This window comes from Schistocerca cancellata, chromosome 4, assembly GCF_023864275.1.
Source record: "Schistocerca cancellata isolate TAMUIC-IGC-003103 chromosome 4, iqSchCanc2.1, whole genome shotgun sequence".
In the NCBI taxonomy this organism is placed as follows: Eukaryota; Metazoa; Arthropoda; class Insecta; order Orthoptera; family Acrididae; genus Schistocerca; species Schistocerca cancellata.
The window spans coordinates 262,378,972-262,402,985 of record NC_064629.1 but is presented as its reverse complement, the minus strand read 5'-3'; the positions used below and the strand labels follow the sequence as shown (position 1 = coordinate 262,402,985).

The 24,014-nt window shown below is 38.8% G+C and overlaps 1 protein-coding gene across 1 annotated transcript in view; it reads left to right on the top strand.

Annotated features, from left to right (window-relative positions):
- The window catches only part of LOC126184909 (mitochondrial tRNA-specific 2-thiouridylase 1), an 89,256-nt gene that overhangs the window by 45,558 nt on the left and 19,684 nt on the right, over window positions 1–24,014 (top strand). The window contains exons 3-5 of the mRNA XM_049927571.1: window positions 7,280–7,464; window positions 7,660–7,886; window positions 12,753–12,920. Coding sequence (XP_049783528.1) covers window positions 7,280–7,464; window positions 7,660–7,886; window positions 12,753–12,920 — 580 coding nt within the window. The remainder of the gene's footprint in view (window positions 1–7,279; window positions 7,465–7,659; window positions 7,887–12,752; window positions 12,921–24,014) is intronic.

Here is a 24,014-nt window from a genome sequence, read left to right as displayed (position 1 = left end):
CTGGCAGTTGTTGCAGACTAATAAGCAATACTCAAGAAGTGGTCTAACCAGAATTTTTGTAAGGTGCCTAATCAAATTTCTTTAGGATTTTTCCAGTGATTCTGAGTCTAGCATCTGCCTTTCCTATAATTAGTTTTACATGATTATTTCACTTTGAATCACATTAAACACACACCTAGTTATTTTACAGTTGTGACTGTTCCCAGTGAATAAGCACCTTTCATGCAATTGAGCAGTACTGTGTCTTCTGCCTATTTCAGCACAATACATTAGCTCTGTTTAAACTGACAAGTGATCTTAAAATATCCGGTTTCTATGTGGTTCACATTTGTATACAAATTACAAATAACTTCAGTGGTTCCAATTATAACATTCTTGACATCAGGCGTGTGGCATCCTCATTTCTATCTTTTTACGTGGTACTGAACTTGATAATTGCCTGTTGTAGACCTGGTTTGATGCCAACCACTTGAAAAATAATATCGTTTAAGTTATCAATTTTAGGGATTTCATCACATAGTGGGTGTAACATGGTATGCTCATTGACAAATACCAGTTGTCATCTGCAGCTACAGCAAAATGACTACTCTGCAACTTGCACTTAAGTGCTTTGCAGAAGGTTCATAGAGCCACTTTCAGACTATTTCTTGACCTTTGCACTGTAGAACAGCATGTGGAAAAAATGAACATCTAAATTTTTCCATGTGATCTCCGATTCCTCTTTTTTCCTCACAATGGTCATTTCTCTGTGTGTAGGTGGGGGTCAACAGAATATTTTTTCATTTTGAGGATAAAGTTGGTGATTGAAATTTAATGAAAAGATTTCGCTGCAATGAAGAATGCTTGTTTTAATGATTATCACCCCAAATTACTTATCATATATGTGACATGCTCTCCCTTATTTTGCCATAATACAAAACAAACTGCCCTCCTTATGATACCCTTCTCCCTGATGAATGCTTGCCATCCAGGACAACATCTATTTTATTAATTAAGAAATCTTTGGGCAACTCACATATCTGAGAACCTGTTCTGTATACTAGACCTTTATCAGTCTTCAGTAGAGCACTGTGTCAAACACTTTCCAGAAGTGTAGGAATATGGAATCTGTGTGTTGTTCTTCATGTCTGTTTTGTAGGATATCGTAAGAGAAAAGGGTAAGCAGTATTTTGCATGAGCGATGCTTTATAAATCTGTGCTGATTTATGGAGAGAAGATTTTTTGTCTCAAGGAAATATATTATTTGTGAACATGAGATATGCTCAAGAATTCTGCAGCAAACCGACATGAAGGATATTGGCCTCTAATTTCCCAGGTCCATTCTTTTACCGTTCTTGCATACAAGAGGCACTTGCACTTTTTACTGGTCACTTGGGACTTCGCATGGCAAAAGATTCACTATAAATGCAGGATAAGTAAGAGGCAAATGTCAGAGAGTACTCTCTGTAAAAATGAACTGGGATTCCACCCAGACCTGAGGACTTATTTATTTTTATTTTCAGCTCTTTAAGTTGCTTTTTGTATGCTAGTGATGCCTGTCTATGTCCTCCATATAGGAGTCTGTACAGAGGGAAGAAAACACAGTCTTTGATTTGCCTTCCCACATCTTTTTCATGTGTTGGCTCCAATTTTAATTGTTGGTAATTGTAATCTCCATACATTTAGGTGAATTGAGAATCTTGTGTGATACATCATGTAACTGAAATGTAACAGAATTGTTTTAGTACTCATGCGGAGAACCTCATACTTTTTGTTGTTCATGGTAAATTTCCACTTTTTGCACCATATAGATACAATATGTAAATCATTTTGGAATTTATATTAATTTTCTGACAAGTTTCCTGACAGTAAATGACAGCATCATCTGTAAACAATCTAATAGGGCTGTGCAGATTATTTCGTAAATTGTTTATTTAGATTGAGGACGGTATAGGTCATATAACACTTGCTTGAGGAACTCCAGATATCACTTCTGTTTCACTCAGTGACTTCCCGTCACATATTACAAACTGTGATCATTCTAACAAGAAATCACAAACCTAAGTGCACAACTGTGATAGGCACGCAATTGGATTAAAAGATGCTTGTGAGGAACAGTGTCAGTAGCCTTCTCCATATCTAGAAAGATGGAATCAACTTGAGATCCTCTGTTGATAGCAAGGATTACTTTGTATGAATGAAGAGTCAGTTGTGTTTCACAAGAACAATACTTTCTGAATCTGTACTGTTTGTCAATATATGGTTTTCTTTGAGGTATTCAGTATCACTTCCATCTAAGAAATCCTGCTGGCTTTCAACAGAGCAGATATCTAGGCATTTTACACCCATGCAAGCTTGTTTGTGGTTTAGTTATTAGTTATGTATTTGATACACAATTTTTATCATTGTGATATGGAATGTGTCAGTATGCTGGCTGTATATACATGGTTTCTGTTGGTAAGCACTTGAGCCACCCATTTTGCACATGGAAGACTATCTGCATGTGGCTAAGAGATAGATAGATAGATAGATAGATAGAGAGAGAGAGAGAGGAGAGAGAGAGAGAGAGAGAACAGAGAGAGAGAACAGATCCATAGGTCTGGGGTTCAGTCCTGTGTAGTCTTAACACTGCTACTTATCACTTCTTTCTTTTCTAGCAATAGTGTGTGTGTGTTGAAAATGACAAGTTGTAGCATGGTTAGAAATCCATGTTAAACTATAGATCCCCATGTAGCTGGTTGGAAAAGTCAATTCAAATTTGAGAAGCAGCCCAGGATATGCCACCTCGTGTAGGGTTACGCCTGGTCAAGTACTGCGGTATTCATACCAGCCATCAGGTTGAAGACAACTTTACCTTAGCTTTACAGCTACCTGATTGAGGATGTTGGCTTGATGGATGGCCTCTGCTGATGAGTGTGGGCTCATTGAAACTCGTAATTATGTATCAGCATTTGCATATTGTACTGTTGGTTTGCAGTGAAGTTCGTAGTTATAAATACTTGCATACTGGACTCGTGTGAAATTTTTAGGCTTTTTGGAAGTTGAAAATGTCGGAGCAAAAAAAAAAAAGTATATAACTAGTTAGAATTAATTTCTGTATAGAAATAAAGAGAATTTATGTATAGCGTAGACTACAGCAAAGGCTGCCTTTTTCTCTTTAGAAACAGAAAATTCATGATGGTGTTAAAGCTCTGGAGACAAAGACAATTAGATTCTTGGACCAGATCGATTTTCTGTGCACTTGGACAATTCTTACTCATTATCGTAATGTGTCTGTTGTTAGAAAATGCATATTCCGGGAATGAAAGTTGTGAGATATCAGATTAGCTCGAATTGCCTGTTTAGATTTAGAAATATGTGTCCATTCAAAATAAGTGCCCTTCTTTCACAAGTTACCTATTACTTGTGCTGCTAGAGAAATATATTTAGCATAGTAATTGACTTTTCCCAAAATACATTGTAGTATTTTTTAATTCCACAGATTTTGTTGGTTCTCAGTGTAAGCTGGATGTTTCTTCATAGGTTTGGCACCATTTTTAGGAAGATCATCACGTAGTTGAAAAAAAAAATTGTTTTTTTTTGTGAGTTACATTTTAGGTCTGCTTCTTTCAACTTAGTGGACCAGACTCATAGATTATAACAGGATTTTTCTGATTATCATTGCAAAATTAAGGGTGCACTCAATATGGTGAAAGGTAGAATCTAGTAGCAGTGTAGGCTGAATGGTATGTTTTATTGCTGATATAGTCTGTGTAACTGTAAATATACATTGAGCAACTCATTTTAGAGATAACCCTGGTAGTTTAGCTATTAATTCAGTAAAGTGAGAAGTTGGTGTAGAATTGGTATTTGACTGGGAATTCAGTGTGGGCTTTTGAGCTCTATCTACATGTAGAGCTCCCATTGGTTCTCAATTGGTGAGCTGATGCATTGGTCACTGGTGCCTTATGCCTGCAATCTGTGTAACTCTTTCTTGGCCACTAGTTTTTGTGAGAATGGCACTGAGTGAATGTGACTGAATTCAGGAAGGGCAGCCTTATTTCACTGTGTGTGGGCTTTATAATTTGCTGCACAACCTGATATTGTAGAGAATACATCTCTAAATTTGTGGCAGAGACTGTGCACTTATTGGAATAGAATTGTATTGGAAACAATGTTAACAGCCGCCTAAACTAAGAGACCAAAAGCACCAAAGTTTTTGAGGCAGAATGCTTTTAGACAGGGAATTATTTATGGCCAAATGCGTGATGAAGCAAAGGACTTGTTTATAATCAGTGTCAGTGGTGTATAGGGCTTTAATTGGGGATAACTGAATTGTTATAGTTCACTAAGGGAAATGTGTAAACAATATTGGTGGATTTTGTAAAGACAAGTTAAGCTGGGGCCAGGGAGGCCTCGCCTTGGTTTATTTACAACAAGAGAGAGAGATACCGGATGCCTGTTGTAAGCAGTAAAAGTTAACAAGTCTTTATTTCAAAGCATAAAATCCAATTCTCACAGTATCAAGACAGAGTCCACAGATAGTAGCACTGAGACAACCTGAATATACCCTTGCCTCACGCTTCAGAGATTGCATCACAACTGACTCGGGCTAGCTCTGGGCTGACTTAATATACCATTTTCGTTTGTGATCTTGGCAGAGAGCACTCTTCATGACAAGCACCATCTCATTACAGGTGCAGCTATAGTACCGACACTACTATTGTGCCAGCTACTCTGTTTCTGTAGTAACTTTGGGTGGTGCCACTACATCCACCCCCTATCCCTCCCCTCCCTGTAGTGACTACTGGAGCAGAAGAACATAATTGGTGTGTTGTCCAGTGGTGGATCAATGTCCGCGGATGTCACTGTGATAGCCCAGGTAGATTGAATCTTGATGAAAGTTGTATGAATTGCCACAGGACAGGAGGGTCCTCTGGGGGTGCAGTAAAAGGTGACTGACCAAGATGAAAGAGGCGATATTGTTTTGGGTGTGGCCACTGAAGTCTGTGGGTGGAGGCCACAGGATGTAGGGGGTGAAGATCATCCCATGGATTGTGGCTGGGTGGTGTCGGAGATTGTAGGCCCATGCCAGGGTGCCCATCCAGAAGGGAGAGGTCACAGTGATGACATGTGCCTGTGGCGGATGCAACATATCTGAGAGGGTCCTGTGGTGAGTGGCCACGAAGCTGCTCCAATAAGCTGTGTCCTTCATTCAGGATGGCCCTGCAATTTGCTAGAAAACCACAGAAGGGGTTAGGAGCGGTGTTAGACATTTTCTTACAGGTGGCATGAACTTAAAAATCAGTTGTGTTCCCTAATCTGGGTGTGAAGATTTGAGCATATCTATCACAGAGAGTGTTTAAGGAAGCTGGGTTGCATGGCATTGCACTCTTTCATGAACTATATACCAGAAGGTGTGAAAGGAGCCTGTTTCCAAAAACATTGTCCACTGTGGGGTCAGCTACCACAAGAAAATTTACAAAAATGTTCAAGGTTTCATTGGCACACTTCACAGGTCCTGATTCTTTGCCACTTTTGTAAATGTGAGTTACTCACAAGCTGTCTATTGCTACCAGCCTGTGTTTCGCATAAGGAGCGTGGAAGCAAATAAGAGAAATTAGCACATGCTCCCTTTGTGAGTGGAACATGAAAGGAAATGACTATTAGTGGTACAAGATACCCTCCACCATGCACCATATGGTGTCTTGTGGAGTAAAATGGGAGAGTGAAGCCTATCACACTTTATTAACCATGGTAAAAAAACTCACATATATAAATTAAAATACTACATGGCAATGAAGGTACATACAATATCATGGCAAAGATACAAAAGTTTCCGTATATTGCAGGTTAGCAGATAGTATATAAAATGTCATGTATTGCGTAACTGGAGGGAGGGAATGTATAGCATATGGCTCATGAAGATGACATGCCCCATCATCATCTTGTGTATTGAATATAAAAATACAATCATATTTTAACTATGGTGGAAACACCATCCTTATATTTGTGTAATAAGTAAAACACTTCACTCTTGCACGAAGATGTAGTGGCATGGTATATCTCCATAAGTTCTCATGTCATAAGTAATGGAAAAACAGAAATAAATGAAGTGTTCCACTAAAGGAATGGGATACAAGATGAGGTGGTGATTCTGATAACAGTTACATGTACTGTTCAACTACCATTCAGTTTTTTTTGAAGCACTGAGTTGAAGTTGTTCAGATATCTTCTATAAATCAATTCTGATAATTTGTTTAATGTATCTTCTGGGAGAGTCTCTAGATGACTATAAATTTCCATCTTTCAAAATATTCATGGTTCTGTCCTCCTGTATGGTGTGAAAGGTTTGCATTATGTTTATTCTCTTTTAGGTGCATGTTGAATGTGTTGTAAGAAGTTGAAAAGCCTGATCAATAAATTTTACATTTATTAGGACAAACATACAATCCATAATTCTTATGAAGCCTCACAGAAAATTAAGGATTTTTAGTACTGCTGCAACTGGGAAAGTTTGTATCATTTGACATCTCCTATATGTAATGTGAAATCTATATGTTTTGTCAGTAAAATGTCTAACTTTAATGTGTATGCATTGATAACAACTTACGCTTGACAATTATGTAAGGTCAGAATTGCAGTCTTGTAACTTGATTGCAGCCAATGGCAAACATAATGTCCTTTAAAAAATTCTACAAAACTGTGATCCCAAACCAAATACAGTTATTTGGAATGTCGTCATCATAAGTCGATTTACTCATTGCTGAGTGTTGTGACGTTGTTTCTTCATTCATTTTTTAGACAACAGAATCTTCAACTAGCTGTCTCTATCCACAGCGATCTTCAACTCTTCTTAGTAGAATGTGAAGAGATAGGCCGGTAATATTCTTTGTTCGATCCAGTTATTTACTTGGTGGTCTTCCTCGTAGTCTTGTGCCCTGGATTTTTCCTTGCAATATGATCATTTTTAAGTTCATCCCTTCTCTTCTCAAAATGTGCTCAAGTATCTGAAATTAACGTTGACTGACATTGGAAGATGAACTTCTTGTGATGCTAAGTTCTACAGTAACGAAAACATTGGTTCTTCTTTCTGTCCATGATGCACATAACATTTTCCTCAAACACTACATATCGAAGGTATCAATTAGGCTTTTGTCACTAGCTTTCATGGTCCAGGTCTTGCAGCCATACAAGAACACAGAAAATACCAATGATTCCCACAGGCACAACTTTGTTGTTTTGGATTCATATGTAAGTGTAAATAGTACTGTGTTATTTTGTATTTTTGTCATGTTTAAAATTGAATTACCTCTTTCAGTAACCTGGTGAAGGACTATGAATCTGGATACACACCAAATCCTGACATATTGTGTAACAAACATATCAAATTTGACAAATTTTTTAAATATGCAGTGGAAACACTTGGTTGTGATGCAGTTGCTACTGGTCATTATGCTCGAACATCATTTGGAGAGTATTTAGAGGATTATAAACCATCTAAAGGTAGTAACAACAACACCAATAATAATAATAATAATAATGGTTATTACTAACAATGACAAATTACTGTTGTAACATCTAACATCTGCAGCCTGTTGGTTTGTTTCTAGGAAAGTTCCTCACATCTGGTTTTAGTAAATCTTATTTCAAATGTACATGTTATTGAATGCTTCATAATACTCATATTGCATTTTCCAGGTGTACACTTACTGATTCCAGTTGATAGATTCAAAGATCAAACATTTTTCCTTAGCCAGGTCAAGCAAGAATCTCTCCAGAGAACATTGTTTCCACTTAGCAATTTAACAAAGGACAGAACAAAACTGATTGCCTGTGAGGCAGGTTTTGACATCATTGCCAATAAGAGAGAAAGCACTGGTATTTGTTTCATCGGAACAAGAAATTTTCAGAGATTTATTTCAGAGGTATGAATGCAAATTGAAAATATGTTACTTTTCTTATTTATACCCTGTTTTACTCCTGGATCTCTGTATTTCATGGGCCCTTCTCTACCTACTGATCTACTTGTCTGTACTACATAGACTCACTTAAAGTTTCAGTATACTCCTAAATTTTTCCTTCAGTTCCATACTCCTCAGAAGAGTATCCTCAACAGCATGAGAAATGGCAGGATGGAGATTGACTTAACTATGGAGTAAGTTTGTTTGTTGAATGATATTTTGAACTGTCACCGAAGTAACTGTGTGCTGGACCGGGATTCAAATCTTGATATTTGCATTGCACAAACAGTTCCATAACAATCAAGCCATTCAAGTATGCCTACAGTCTGATTGTCTGCAACTAAATCACAATTGTTGTCGGAACATAGATCTACATCTACATCACTGCTCTGCAATACAAAATTAAGTGCTTGGCATAGTGTTCATGGAACCACTTTTCAGCATATTTCTTGACTGCTGAATAGTATGGGGCTTTAAGAACCCCTAAATATTTCTGTATGAGCTCTGGTTTCTCATATTTTATTGCAACTTCATTCCTGTCTATGTAGGTGAGTCAGCAAAATATTTTCACATTTGGAGGAGAAAATAGGTGACTGAAATTTTGTGATAAGCTCTCACACCAATGGAAAATGCCTTTGTTTTAATGATTGCTGCACCAATGTGCGTATTGTATTCCTGACACTCTCTCCTCGTTTTTGTAAAAATACCAAAAAAGCTGTCCTCTTTTTTTAAAAATTTTCCATGTCTTCCATTGGTCCTATCTGATAAGGATCCACCACCAAGCAGGAGCACTTCCAAAGAGGATAGGTAAACATAGTGTAAGCAGTCTCTTATAAACTTGATGCATCTGCTAAGTGTTCAGCCAATAAAATGTAATCTTTGCTTTGCCTTCCCCAATATATTTTCTGTGTGATGGTTCCAATTTAAGTTTTGTTTTAGGGCAGAAAGACAATCGGGGTCATGCACTCCAATTTAAGTTGTACGTTATTGTAATTCGTAGGCATTTAGTTGCATTGATAACGTTTAAATTTGTATAATTTATTGTGTAACCAAAACTTTTTAGTACCCATGTGGAGGACCTCTCACATTTCAGTGTTCAGGATCAGTTGATACTCCGTATGCAAGCAATTTGATTAGAAGCCAATTGTGAGGAATAGAGTCAAAAATCTCCTGCATATCTGAAAACATGGAGTCATCTTAAGACACTGTGTTGATAGCACTCAGGGGCCAGTTGTGTTTCACAAGAATATTATTTTCCGAATTCGTGTTGACTGTGTGTCAATATATCATTTTCTTCAAGGTATTTCATAATGTTCAAATGTGATATACGAGGTGGAATCCAAAATTTTCAGGACTGGCGCTGCCATCTGGAAAGTACAATTAGTAGATCGTTGAACTGCTAGGTGGCGAGAATTGCATATCTGATGAGTAAGTGTGCGGAGTGGCATTCAGCTGGGAGGACGTGTTGCATGTCCACAGTGATTTCCGTAATACTCTGTGTTTGGTGTGTGGCGATTTTATGATGGATCTGCGAACAGAACAGTTCATGTGCATGGACCTTCATCAGACCGCATCTGATGATCCAACCTTCTTGTCATGGGTTGTCACTGTTGACAAGAGCTGGATTTACGGTTATGACTCAGGGACAAAGCAACAATCATCCCAGTGGAAGAGCCCAGGATCTCAAAGACCCAAAAAAACCGAGACAGGTGAAGAGCATGATCATTGTTTTCTTTGATACCAAGGGAATTGTGCACAAAGAATTCATCCCACCCAACCAAACAGTGAATTCCGCGTACTACTGTGATGTTTTGCGACGGCTCCATGAAAACATGCGGTGACGATGGCCCGAACTTTGGCATCAAGGGAACTGGCTGCTGCATCACGACAAGTCCTGTCACATGGCCTTGCTCACCAGGGCCTTTTTGGCAAAAAACAACATGGCAGTTGTACCCCACGCAAAGTACTTGCCAAATTTGGGACCTTGTGACTTCAGGCTATTCCCAAAACTGAAACTCATGTTGAAAGGCTGTCGGTTCGACACTCCAGAGAGGATTCAAGAAGCATTGCTGGCGGTGATAAACACTCTCAAAGAACAGGACTTCCAGAAAACGTTTGACTAGTCGCAGAAGCGCTGGGACTGGTGTGTAAGTGCGGGTGGGAACTACTTCGAGGGTGATGGTGACCATTAGTCCAAAGGTAAGGTTTTCAACAGATTTGCTCCCGAAAATTTTGGATAGCACCTCATGTGTTCCAAAATCTTACTGCAAATTGATTTCAGTGATATGGGTTTATAATTTGGTGGATTACCTCTCTTTCCTTTCTTGTATATTGGTATGATCTTTGCAACTTTCCAGTCCTAAGATTTGGATCCTTTGTCAAGTGAGCAGTTGTGTATGATTGTTAAAATGGAGCTATTTCATCAACATGCTCTGAAATGAACCTAAGAGGTTTACCTTCTGGACCAGAAGACTTGCTTTTATTTAGTGACTTCAGTTGCTTCACTACAGGAAGAGTATATAATTCTAAGTTACTTGTGTTGGCAGCAATTATTGATTTGAATTCTGGAATTTCAGAAATCCATGTTTAGTAACTCTGCTTTAATGGTGTTGTCATAGATAACATTACCATTGAATATTTTGTTCATATGTGGGTCCATGGCTTCCAAGAATTTTGTGAAAAAAACATTATCCATAGTGAGATGTAAAGTTACCCTTTATTTGTTGTGCGATTGACCAATTTTGACACTTAAGTCATTTTCAAACACTTATATATAAACATTATGCAATATGTTGTGGCATACAGTCAAAAACACATTCCATATGTGAAGTCATAAGTGAAATATATCGTCTACACTACAGTCTAAGAACTAAAACATCATCCTAGAAGCATATAACCACTTCATCTCCTGTGTGAACCACAAGAATTCCATGTACAGATTAAGCAAGTCTTGTATGGACATCTGCCTGTGCTGACAGCTACAGCTGTAGTGCCAGAAACTGGTGAATCTTCCTGTAATACGGAGAAATAGTTAATGTGGTGACGGGGGTTTTCTAACTACATCATAGAAATCTGTAAGTTACTGCTTATAAATAATCATATTGTCTTCAGAAAATTTTTGGCATGAAGCCAAGACAAGCCGTTACAGAAGTTCCTTAGCAGTTTTCTCTTAAATTTTGAACAGTTCAGCATCTAATGTCTTTCCAAATTAGAAAAACTAGAAAAGCTTCTAAGGCAAACCATGAGCAATCACAGTTATTGCAGCTTAAACTTCAGTGAATACACTGTCTGATCAAAAGTATCCAGACATCTATTAATGGACATTAATATGGGATGTGTCCACTCTTTTTCTTTGTAATGGATTGAACTCTGCTGGAGTACTTTCAAGTAAGTTATCTGAATGTCTGTGGAGGAATGGCAACCCATTCTCCCTCAAGAACTAAAACCAGAGAAGGTAGGGATGTTGTGTCGAACACTGGGTCAGGAATAAAGTTGACTTTATAATTCATCCCAAAGATGTTCCTTTGGGTTCAGGTCAGAACTCAGGACAAGCCAGTCAGTTTCAGAAATATTATTGTCTATAAACCATTGCCTCACAAATGCTGCTTTATGGAGAGTGCATAGTCATGCTGATGCAATCAACATCTCCGAAATGTTCCTCTCCTGTACACAGCACGCAGTGGTATAAAATGTTTTCGTGTCCTTCCATATTTAGCACTTTCTTAAGTGCAATAACCATTAGAAGCATCCTTGTATCATAACACCATCTCCCCTATACTTTCCCATTCTGCTGTTATAGCTTCCCTATTGATAACAAAATACTCCCTGCCTTCTTTTGTACTGGAGGGTCTACCTCTTGGTGAATTCTGCATTACATGCGGGTGTCCACATACCTTTGGTGTCCGGATACTTGTGATCAGAGCCTTTTGAAATGTACACAGATCACACACGTGTTTCTCATCCTTGGAAATTTCAGCATGTGAACTGGCACAATGGTTAGCACATTGATAACTCTATTGTTGTGCTGTCTTGGTGATTTGTGTCCTTATGAACATGATGTTCTTATTTATTTTCAGATTTTGGATTTAATTGGTTCATTATTGATTGGTGTTTTGCTATTCTCATTTTTCATCAAATTACTGCATGCATTTCAGGCACAGGTCATTTAAGGTTTCTTGTATAAAGGGCAGTCAATGAAAACAAGACAGATTGGAAAAAAAGTAAGCAGAATGTTCATTATTTCAAAAGTAATCACCATAACTGTTAATGCATCTATCCCACTGTAAGACAAGATGGTCAATGACTTCATGAGGCAGCCCACATGTTGCCAAGGTGGGTTCGACTATGCTGCAGAACAAACAATCCTGCTGGAGGAACATCCCCAACTGAGCATTATGGCAGAGGTTGAAAATACCACTTCAGTTGTAAGGTTCTTACAACTAAAGTGATATTTTCAACCTTTGCTATGCTGCAGAAGTTTTTCTGGGAAGCCCTTACATATCCTCCATACAGACCCAATCTCTGCCCATGTGATTTTTTATGTTTTTGGAGCCCTGAGGAAAGACATCTGTGACTGTCAATTTGCGTTGGACAAAGAAATGCATGCCTGGGTACAATCATAGTTCCTTAGATAATTGCAAACATCTTCCTATGAAGACATTGACCTTGTATCACAGTGGGGTAGGTGTATTACTGATTACTTGTTAAATAATAAACAGTTTGTTTACTTTTTCTATGTGTGTCATTTTCATTTGACTGTGCCATATATTGACATCTGTTATGGACTTAAGGCAAACAATTGTAATTAATTTATTTTGATTTCTATTTCAGTATGTCAGAGATAAAGAAGGTGCATTCGTGGATATAGACACTGGGCATATTGTTGGTGAACATAAAGGAATACACCACTGGACACTCGGACAAAGGTGTCGTTTTGGTGGTTTGAAGAAACCGTATTTTATAGCCCAAAAAGATGTTGAAAGAAACATCATCTATGTGGTAAGTGTAATAATTGTAAAAATGTGTAACGTTCTCTACAGGAATAATACTTTTGGATTAGAGATTTAATACTACAGCATGCTAAAGTAATATACCAAGTGATGAAGTGCAGTGTTTTCATAGACAGTGACAACATGGCTGAATTGTTGCCATGTCCTTCCTCAATTCAAACTTGTGCTCCATTTAATGATCATCTCTTTGATGGGACTTTAAACCATTATCTTTCTTCCTTGCTTCCAGGGAAAACACCACACTGTAGGATGGACACACACACACACACACACACACACACACACACACACACACACACACACACACAAAGAAAGGAAAAGAAAAGGAAAAAAAAACACCTATGATGTGTTTGGCAATAAAAATGCGTCTTAATATGGACAGTTAAAAGAGAATATTAAAATTATTTGTCAGCTATCTGTGGCTGATCGATCACTCTGAAAAGGGGTTGAGGGGGGTGGGGGGACAATCAAGCAGCCAATCTGATGTTATTAAAACAGCACCGAAATAATTTGAAGAGGATATCTGACACCACACAAAATTTTAAAATGTACACAGCCATTATGAGGTTGACACCTCTTCACATAAGATAGTTGGGGCACATCTTCCAAAGCAAAAAACTGTCCTATTGTCAGTAATAAAATCTAGTCAGTTATGATGATGTGCTTTGAAATCAGTGTGACCCAACAATCTGTCTCCAATCCCTGGAGGCAAGAGCTGTTGGTCCTGGGACTATGACCTGGGAATGAAGTCATGGAGGCAAAATGTTTTGTTTCCTGGGAAGATATTGTAGTGCTCAAAAGTATTCTGTAGTTCTGATGTTATGGTATCAGTACAGTTTGCATGCAATCACAGCAGATCATCATATGTAGCTGTGTCACTCCATCAAGAGCTTCACATTGCTGCAGTTACATATCTAGTAAAAAAGCAAAGTCATAGAATGACACTGTAAGTATATATTTCTGAAGCTGAAAAGTATTTTGTAATTTGATTTGGTGGTAGAGTATTCATTAACTAGCATTACTAAGGTAGTCAAAAAGTATTTATTCATTTGTACAGACAATTAGATGCATGCCAAAACACAAAGAATACTCAGCTGATGTGAGAAAATCTGTTTTGTGTGCTTTGAAGAAGGAAAGAGACTATGGCATATCACATCAACTAATAAGTATCTGGAATCGACGACAGAAAGAGGAAGGAACAACAGCCAATAAGCCAAAGTCAGGTCATCCTCGAAAAACAAGGAGGAAGGACAGAATGATTTGTAAGCCGTCGGCTCCTGATCCAAGAAAATCGGCTTGACGAATTAGGGATGATCTGGTTCATCATCACGGACTATACATAAATGTCTCTGTTGTAAAATGTAGCAGCTGATCAAAACTGTAGGTGACCATTGCATAAACAACTCATAAATGCAAAAAATTGAAAGAAATATCAATTTTTTGAGTGCTACAGATTGGTCTATTGTTTTATGGAGTGATGAAAGTAAATTTAATGTACGTTATTCTGATGGTGTGCAGTATATAGGTCACCCAGCAATCCAAAAGGGATGACAAAAAGTACCAGATGCCGATCATTAAGCACGTTGATAGCTGCGTCAAACTGGGGGATGTTTTTCTGGATTCCGTTTGATCCTCTAGTCCAAATAGAAGGCAGAATGGATTGTTTCCTGCACAGTGACATTTTAGAAAACAGTATGGTTTTGTATGGGAGAAAGAATATGCCACATAATTGGATATTTCAGCAAGATGAAGATTCAAAACACCACTGGCCATTTTTCACATGAAAAATTCAGACTTTTGGAGTGACCAAGCCAGAGTCTAAATCTAAATCCAACTGAACACCTCTGGGATGCATTGGATCAATATTTTAATCATAGAAGTTACTCAAACAAGGATCATTTTGCTGCTGCCTTATTGGACGACGGGTCAAAACTCTCATTTGACCTGTTACAAGAACTTGTGAATTCAATGCCTAACAGATGTGCAGCTGTGATCAAAGCCCCTGGGTGTGCAACAAAATACTGACTTGGTCTTCAGATTCCAAAATATTTTTTTTAGCCTTTCGTACTTAAACCTACAAATAACTTTTGATCCAGAAGAGTTGTTATTTCTGTTTTGATGTAAGGTAAAATTGTTTGAACTAAATGTGGTTTTGTACTAAATGGATTATAATTACATACTTTTCAAGCATCCACTGGCAGTTTTTTTCCTATTACATACTTACTTTATGTAATTGTAATTAATGTTTTCAACAAAATACTTTTGAGCACCACTGCATTTCTTGTGTTAAAAGTCTTTTGGAAGTCAATTCAGGGAGACATAACATTTTGTGAACTGGGAGGAGATATGCCTCAGCTTTATTGCTTCTTTTATGGACTGAAGGTTTTTTCTCTCACATACACCTGTGTCTACACTCAGTCAGCAATATTACCCCATGTGGTCGAGAGCACTTTGTGTTTCATTATCAGTTTCCCCTCTCTTGTTTCATTTGTGAATGGGGTACAGGAATTAAACTAAGTATCTAAATGAGCTTGCATTTCTCTGAATTTACCATTATGGCCATTTTGCAAGTTATCTGTAGAAAGTAGTAATATGTTGCTTGGCTCTTAATGATATGTATGAGCCAGAATTTGAATAGTAAATCTCTCAGTAATGCCGAAAACTTCTTTTAGTGCCTGCCATTCAAATTATATGAAATTCTCTGTGATGCTATCAACATACTTCTCCAGCCACTCACTCTTTCACTCTGTTACAGCATACTGAAGGACAAATGGTATGTTATATAATCCATGAGGGCAAGCTGAAAAATGATGCCTCTGCATTTTTTATTCTGTTCTCAATATTGTTTGAGGTATTATGTGTCATGCTTATTACGTGGTCGACTTTCCTGCTTTACTGACCCACATTGCAACCCTCTGCTGCTAGAGGGCTCCAAATTGTATTGTGTAACATAGTGCTGTGTAATGTAACTATGTTGCTGCATGAGAAACAATGTTCTGTAATTGAATTTATAACCATAGAAGAGTTCATGCACACATGGAGCATGCTCTCCTTCAGCATGACAATGCCAGACCTTACACGAGCACTGCGACATCATCAACAATCCATTGCCATGTGCTCATCCTCCATACAGTCCCAACGTGGCCCCATCCAATTTTCGTCTGTTTCCAAAACTGAAGGAACACCTTTGAGGACTGCACTTTGATAGTGATGAAGTGGTGCAAGCAGAGGTAAGACTGTGGCTCTGTCAACAAAATCAAACATTCTACAGTGACACTGTCGGCAAACTGGTCTCTTGTTAGGAGAAATGTGATTGTTGCCAGGGTGACTGTTGAGAAATAAATGTGTAGACATGAAGAATAAAGATTTAGAGTGTTAATACAGTTTTATTCAAAAAGATTTCCCATAAAGAATTTGGAGGCATTACTTTTCAGCACACCCTCGTACATGCCTCCGTGGTGTAAGATGCTAATTGTTTCCTCAGACTTGTCATGGACCTTACTGCCTGTCAGAATGATGTCTTCTTTGCTATGCACATAGTTTGAAATGTAGGAATTTTGGTAATATAAACACAACCTGCACATGATTAATAATCATGGTGGAGGCTTATCCAACATTGTTGTAAGCATTTTTGCCTGCCAGCCTAAGATTTATCAGCTGCTACTGTCCAAAAATTTTAAACAGTCACACTGCTTGTACCCCATTATTATACAGATGCATTATGCACACACGAGAAATGGCAGGAAATGTTGATGACAGAGGAACTAACTGTAATCTATAAAAAGTCGATACTATGTATTGGGTGGTTATGAATAAAGTGCAGCTGCTCACCGTGATGCAGCATGGGCTGTAATTAACATATGACAGTGAAACTTTAGATATTCTGATACATTAATGTGAAACTGATTTATGCAGGGAAAAATATAGTTCCAAGTTTGGCCAGCAGTTGCAGATACGGTGCTATGAATGCAAGAAATATGTATAGAAATGTTTCCATCTGTAATAGATTAGTAACAGGACATGGGCAGAAATAGTCAAACAAGCGAGAAAGATATAACGTTGATTTCATTATTAATCACTGCGCTTACACAATTTGTGCAATATGAGCACTATAGATGTTAACAAGTGCATCCATAAAACCCATGTTATCAACAGTTTCTGGCAGCAGTTCTAGTGGAATCTGAGCAACGTGCTCCTGTATACTGGTCATCAGATAAGATAGAGACTGAATGTGTCCCTGCTAAATGTGTTCTTTTAGATATCCCCAGAGCCAAAAGTCACATGGATTCAGTTCCGCCGGCCGCGGTGGCCGAGTGGTTGTGGGCACTCAGTCTGGAACTGCGCAACTGCTACGGTCACAGGTTCGAATCCTGCCTCGGGCATGAATGTGTGTGATGTCCTTAGGTTGGTTAGGTTTAAGTAGTTCTAAGTTCTAGGGGACTGATGACCACAGATGTTAAGTCCCGTAGTGCTCAGAGTCATTTGAACGATTTCGATTCAGTTCCGGTGATGTTGCAGGCCAAATATCCGGGAAACCTCCAAAGTGAACATATTCGTAGAATGTTGCATTAAGCAGATCTTTCATGGGGTGAGTGACATGAGGTGCTGCCCCATCGTGCGTGAAAGCTGTGGTTTCCACACACCTGTGCACTTGCTAAGCAGGAATCACATGCTGTACTAGGAGATCTTGATAAAGTGCAGATGTCATGGTACACCTCACATGCCCTATGGGTGTACTCTTAAAGAAGAATGGACTAAGAATAAAGGAGTTTGTGAATGCACACCAAAGTCACATACAGTGAGTGAAATGGCTCTTCGTGTACACCACGCTGCTTAACAGTACCCAAAATTTGGCAGTTTTGTGTATTCACTGCATGCTGTATTGTAAAATGTGCCTAGTCACTCCATAGAATATTGCCCGGCCACATGTCATCAACTTTGTTCTGTGCCAGAAGCTGAAGAGCAAATTCAGAATGTTGCTGCGGATCATTAGATTTCAATTGCTGCTCCACATGGATCTTGTACATGTACTAGTGTAAAATAAACTGCAAAACTTTCCATACTGTTGATGATGGGATGGACTATTGTCAACACTGCACTAGCAGTAGTACTACCCAGGCACATGCTGCATGGTCATTTACAGCAACAGCAACCTTGTCAAAAACTTTCACCGGGATAGAACGCCTTGCTCTTCCAGGTACCACACTAAGCTCACTCGTGTTTTCGAATTTCATTATCTTGTTTAGACTATTTAATGACATGGATCTTTCAGTTGATGATACTCTCTCAATGCAGCGCTGTAATTACTGCCATTCACATAAAACAGTTTCACTAACAGTGTATGGTCTGTCTTCTCGATAGCCGTACTGTTCACTCAGCTTGTGGCTTGTCAAATTAAAGTGTGGATGTCATACTGTCATACAAACAGTCTACAGTGACAGATTTGCACACGATGGCTAATGGCTACAATTGGCAATAATTTTGTTTCCCAGCATAAATGGGCTCTGCATTAACACATTAGCTGCCATACGATAATTACAGCCCACACTGGACCTTTGGAGTAGGCGTACTTTACTCGTAAACACCCAGTGGAAATGCTGTCTGGTGGAAGCCCTCCAACCTCTGCACTGAGTAATTAGTTCTATATGCTGTGATAGCTTGATGTCAATGACTTTTTGATATTTGTAATGAGATGTTGCTGTTTAGTTGTAAACATCTGTTCAAAGTTGCATGTCTGGACAGTGATCTCATAGTATAACTGAGATTACTTTCATTTGTCAGACAGATTTGGCTGTATTGCTAATTCTGTAAAAGCAACCTGGCTATAAGCCAGGTATATCTATCTATCTTGAGTAACCAAAATGTTCTGAGTTTGAATTTTGCCACTAATTAAATTTTGAATAAAAATTGTCAGCAATGGTGGTCGAAGACTCTTGGTACAAGAGTCATTCTCATTCTGCCAACAACCTTTTCATAGAGGGCTGAGGAGCAGACGGAGTTTCAGGGCAACATTTTGCCTGTGAGATTGCAGACTGCCCTTAAAAGACAGAAGAATCAGCAATAATCAATGGCATGAGGGTGCAGAAGGCAATAGAAACCACTACATTAAAGACACTCAGAGTGTGTACACAGGACACATGACCTGTAATTGAAAATTGTTGTCACCATCTCTCCATTGGAAAAAAATAAATAAAATAAAATAAATCCAGATTAGTTTCATATTCAGATCTTCAAGAAGGGGAGGTAACCATGAGAAAAAGATTGAACAGCCAATGAAAAGGTAACATACTATGATCAGGAGCATGGAATATAAGAGGTTTGAACATGGTAGGGAAGTTAGAAATTTGGAAAGGCGAATACAGAGGCTGAGTGTAGATACAGTGCAGAACGGGGGTGGGGTGTCAGTGAAATGGAATGGAAAGAACATAAGGATTTCTGATTAGACAAATAAAGGATGATAGCAGCAGCAGCAGAAAATTGTATAATGGAAGTAGGATTCATTGTCAGTAGAGTAGGAATGTAGGTTAGAGACAATATTATGAAAAGGATTATTGCGGTTAATCATATAGAGGAGACATTGAGTTGCAGACAGGCACAATGAAAAGACAGGAGTTACTGCGAACAGTTCAGTGATAGGGTTGTTCTCATCAGAATTGACAGCAAACCAAAGATGACAACTATACTTCAGGTGTATATGTCGATACAAGCAGAATGTGAATAGACACAGAAAGTACACTGGTGTCGAAAATTAAAGCACAAATGGAAATTTTGCAAGATTGATTTTATTTTGCCACAAATCAGTATAAACAGTTGATAGCAAAGTAGAAACAATGTAAAGAATACAGAATGTAAATAGCTGCAACATGCATAATAGTAGATGAAAATGTTTTTAGATTTTTTCAACTCAACAGATTTGCACACACATTTTTACAACTGGTTGATGTGCTTACTATGGGGTGTGACCATCCCTGGCAACAATGCAGGCCGGACAGTGATGAAGCACACTGTGAATAATGTCATCAGTGTCATGTTGAGGCAATAACACCCATTCTTCCTGTGGAGCAGCTTGAGTCGAGGAGAGTGATTAGTGGATGCTGACGTATTGCAACTCAGGAGAACAAGCAGGCCACACAATGCGTGCAGCACCTTCCGTTTCGAGAAAACATCAACTACTCATGCTATATGAGGTCAAGCATTAGCATCCATCAGTACAAAGTCTGGGAACACAGCACCTTGTAACAACCATACATAAGGCCCCAAGTCCTCATCATGATGCCTTTCAGCAGTTAAACCTTTCTGAGTCACCTGTACAATTTCATGAAGAGATGTTTGAGTGATCAACATCATCCCTGCCCACACCTACATCTACATCTACATTTATACTCCGCAAGCCACCCAACGGTGTGTGGCGGAGGGCACTTTACGTGCCACTGTCATTACCTCCCTTTCCTGTTCCAGTCGCGTATGGTTCGCGGGAAGAACGACTGTCTGAAAGCCTCCGTGCGCGCTCTAATCTCTCTAATTTTACATTCGTGATCTCCTCGGGAGGTATAAGTAGGGGGAAGCAATATATTCGATACCTCATCTAGAAACGCACCCTCTCGAAACCTGGCGAGCAAGCTACACCGCAATGCAGAGCGCCTCTCTTGCAGAGTCTGCCACTTGAGTTTGTTAAACATCTCCGTAACGCTATCATGGTTACCAAATAACCCTGTGACGAAACGCGCCGCTCTCCTTTGGATCTTCTCTGTCTCCTCCGTCAACCCGATCTGGTATGGATCCCACACTGATGAGCAATACTCAAGTATAGGTCGAACGAGTGTTTTGTAAGCCACCTCCTTTGTTGATGGGCTACATTTTCTAAGGACTCTCCCAATGAATCTCAACCTGGTACCCGCCTTACCAACAATTAATTTTATATGAACATTCCACTTCAAATCGTTCCGCACGCATACTCCCTGTTTTTTTACAGAAGTAACTGCTACCAGTGTTTGTTCCGCTATCATATAATCATACAATAAAGGATCCTTCTTTCTATGTATTTGCAATACATTACATTTGTCTATGTTAAGGGTCAGTTGCCACTCCCTGCACCAAGTGCCTATCTGCTGCAGATCTTCCTTCATTTTGCTACAATTTTCTAATGCTGCAACTTCTCTGTATACTACAGCATCATCCACAAAAAGCCGCATGGAACTTCCGACACTATCTACTAGGTCATTTATATATATTGTGAAAAGCAATGGTCCCATAACACTCCCCTGTGGCATGCCAGAGGTTACTTTAACGTCTGTAGACGTCTCTCTGTTGATAACAACATGCTGTGTTCTGTTTGCTAAAAACTCTTCAATCCAGCCACACAGCTGGTCTGATATTCCGTAGGCTCTTACTTTATCAGGCGACAGTGCGGAACTGTATCGAACGCCTTCCGGAAGTCAAGAAAAATAGCATCTACCTGGGAGCCTGTATCTAATATTTTCTGGGTCTCATGAACAAATAAAGCGAGTTGGGTCTCACACGATCGCTGTTTCCAGAATCCATGTTGATTCCTACATAGTAGATTCTGAGTTTCCAAAAACGACATGATACTCGAGCAAAAAACATGTTCTAAAATTCTACAACAGATCGACATCAGAGATATAGGTCTATAGTTTTGCGCATCTGCTCGACGACCCTTGTTGAAGACTGGGACTACCTGTGTTCTTTTCCAATCATTTGGAACCTTCTGTTCCTCTAGAGACTTGCGGTACACGGCTGTTAGAAGGGGGGCAAGTTCTTTCGCAATCCTCCTCAATATCAGTCTCTTTCCACAATGTTTGGATCTCGAAATCATGCTCCACATTCCCCTCAGATCCGAGTCCATTGAGAACAACTCTCCAGCCCAAATTGGGACTCATGTGTGAAAGGAACTTTCGTCCACTGTCTGACTGTCCAGGTGGCATGTTGAAGAACTCCGTTCTAGACGTTCCCTTTTGCGAAAACACATCAGAGGCACACATACAGCAGCTCTCCGACAGTAAAGTTGTTGAAGCATTCTCTACATCATTTGCTTTGATACAACACATCCAGTGGATGCTGTGAGTACAGATGCCAGTTGCTGTGCAGTACTAAGGCGGTACCATCACGCCCTTTACAGCCACATAACGGTCCTCTCTTTCTGATGTCACATGTGGTCGGTGCTGTCCTGGTCTTCGTGATACAGTTTCAGTCTCTGTAAACTGTCACCACATCTGAGAAACAACAGAACAATTCCTGTTAAGCCAGTGGGCCACATGAGTTTGCTGCTGTCCTGCTTCTGATATTCCTATGGCCTTCCACTGCAGAGACTCTGGTAGGCATCTTCTCTGTGCAGTGCTGCACTGTCTGTGACTGTGTTCACAGCAACTGTGGATGTAGGACTACCCACCAAACACTCTGCATTTGATGGGTGCCCTGACGTCATCATTGGTGTGGTTTTCCATTGACTGAAATGCCATCTTCCATGCAGAACATGATCATACTGACATCTGTTGACAGTTTGTATAATTATATCATGAATTAGACACAGTATGGGAAAATAGCTGTTTGTTGATTTAATTTTGGACATCAGTGTATATGAGGGCACTGAATTAGTAATTCAGTAAGTAAAAGATGACTACGATCTAATAATCATGACATATTGGACAGCGATAGTAGGGGAATGAATAGAAGAAAGAGATACTGGAGAATATGGGCTTGGTAGTAGGATAGAGAAGAGAGAGACTAATTGAGTTCTGTAATAAATTTCAGTTAGTAATAGTGAATACACTGTTCAAAAATCATAAGAGGAGGACTTATACTTGGAAAAGACCTTTGTTACGTTGGCTGTGACCATGTGTATGTCTCAGCCCAGGAAACTAGAAAAACTTTACAGGGTATATACATGCGATGTATCTCGAAGTTGGACATGTGCATTTTGATCGTCTCAACTCGCATCATATTTGCTTATCACCAACAGCAATGGCAAAGAAGGAACAATGTTTGAAAGACTGTGTGTGTCTTCTTTTTGGAAATAAAAAAAATCTCAAAAGGTACCCTGTTTAACCTTTACCAGAAAAAAATACGTATTAGTATTTATACTGTTCCGATTTTTAACATAGCTGGTGCCCGTTCCTCACGCCGGGGTAAATTAGAATATGCAGGTATTTTTTGCAACATTCTTTTTTAATTTTCAATAAAATTAAAAAGGAAAATCTCTACCAGAAAGTATACAGATCAGTATTCTAAATGCTATGACTTCTAGCGTGGTCGTTGTTCCCAGTTGATATTCACAGGTCTTCGAGATACATCACATACAGAGGGGCACACACTGACATTAAAGAACTCCACAATTACTCATTTTTATTTACATTTCCTTAGTTGTCTTTCAGTTTAAGGTCAACGATATTTATATCGTAGTATTGGCCCTGACACTAAAGAAACAACAATTTATGCTGCATTTTGGAACCATAATTTTTGATTTATTGCAACATATGTTTGGCACTGTTCTGCAGGCGTCAGTAGGCACTATATTCTAATTAATTTCTGAAAATAAATGCATTTTTATGCATGGGCTGCTCAAAATATTCTTCTTGTCTCCCTTTACATTTATGTATTGTAAGGTTAGGATCTTATGTCCTTGTTCACATAGGAATGAAGAGTTTTAAGTCGTAATATGACAATTCATCTGCAGACTGACAAAAAAATGTTGTTAATTTTAAACCAAAGAGCATTTATTTGGTTAGAAGAGGGCTTGTGTCTGACAGATATGTGTTGTATTGCGTATTCTACTGTTCTATATACTCGAAGCACCAAAATACGAAGTTCCGATTTTCTTTTTCTTTATCTTTATATACTTATATATTACTGACAGTAGATACTCAGATGTTACACTTTTTTATTTGGTCAGATCGTTTGAGCAGTATGTGAACAAAAAAAAAAAATACTAATAATAAATTAACTTTTCAATTCCCCAAGAAATTTGTAATTTTAGAGAAGTTGAAACAGCACACACAATTTTCTGTTTTTTGTTCTAGTAGGAATAAATTCACCATTGCAAATTGCCTTGCCTTTATTAATCTGTATT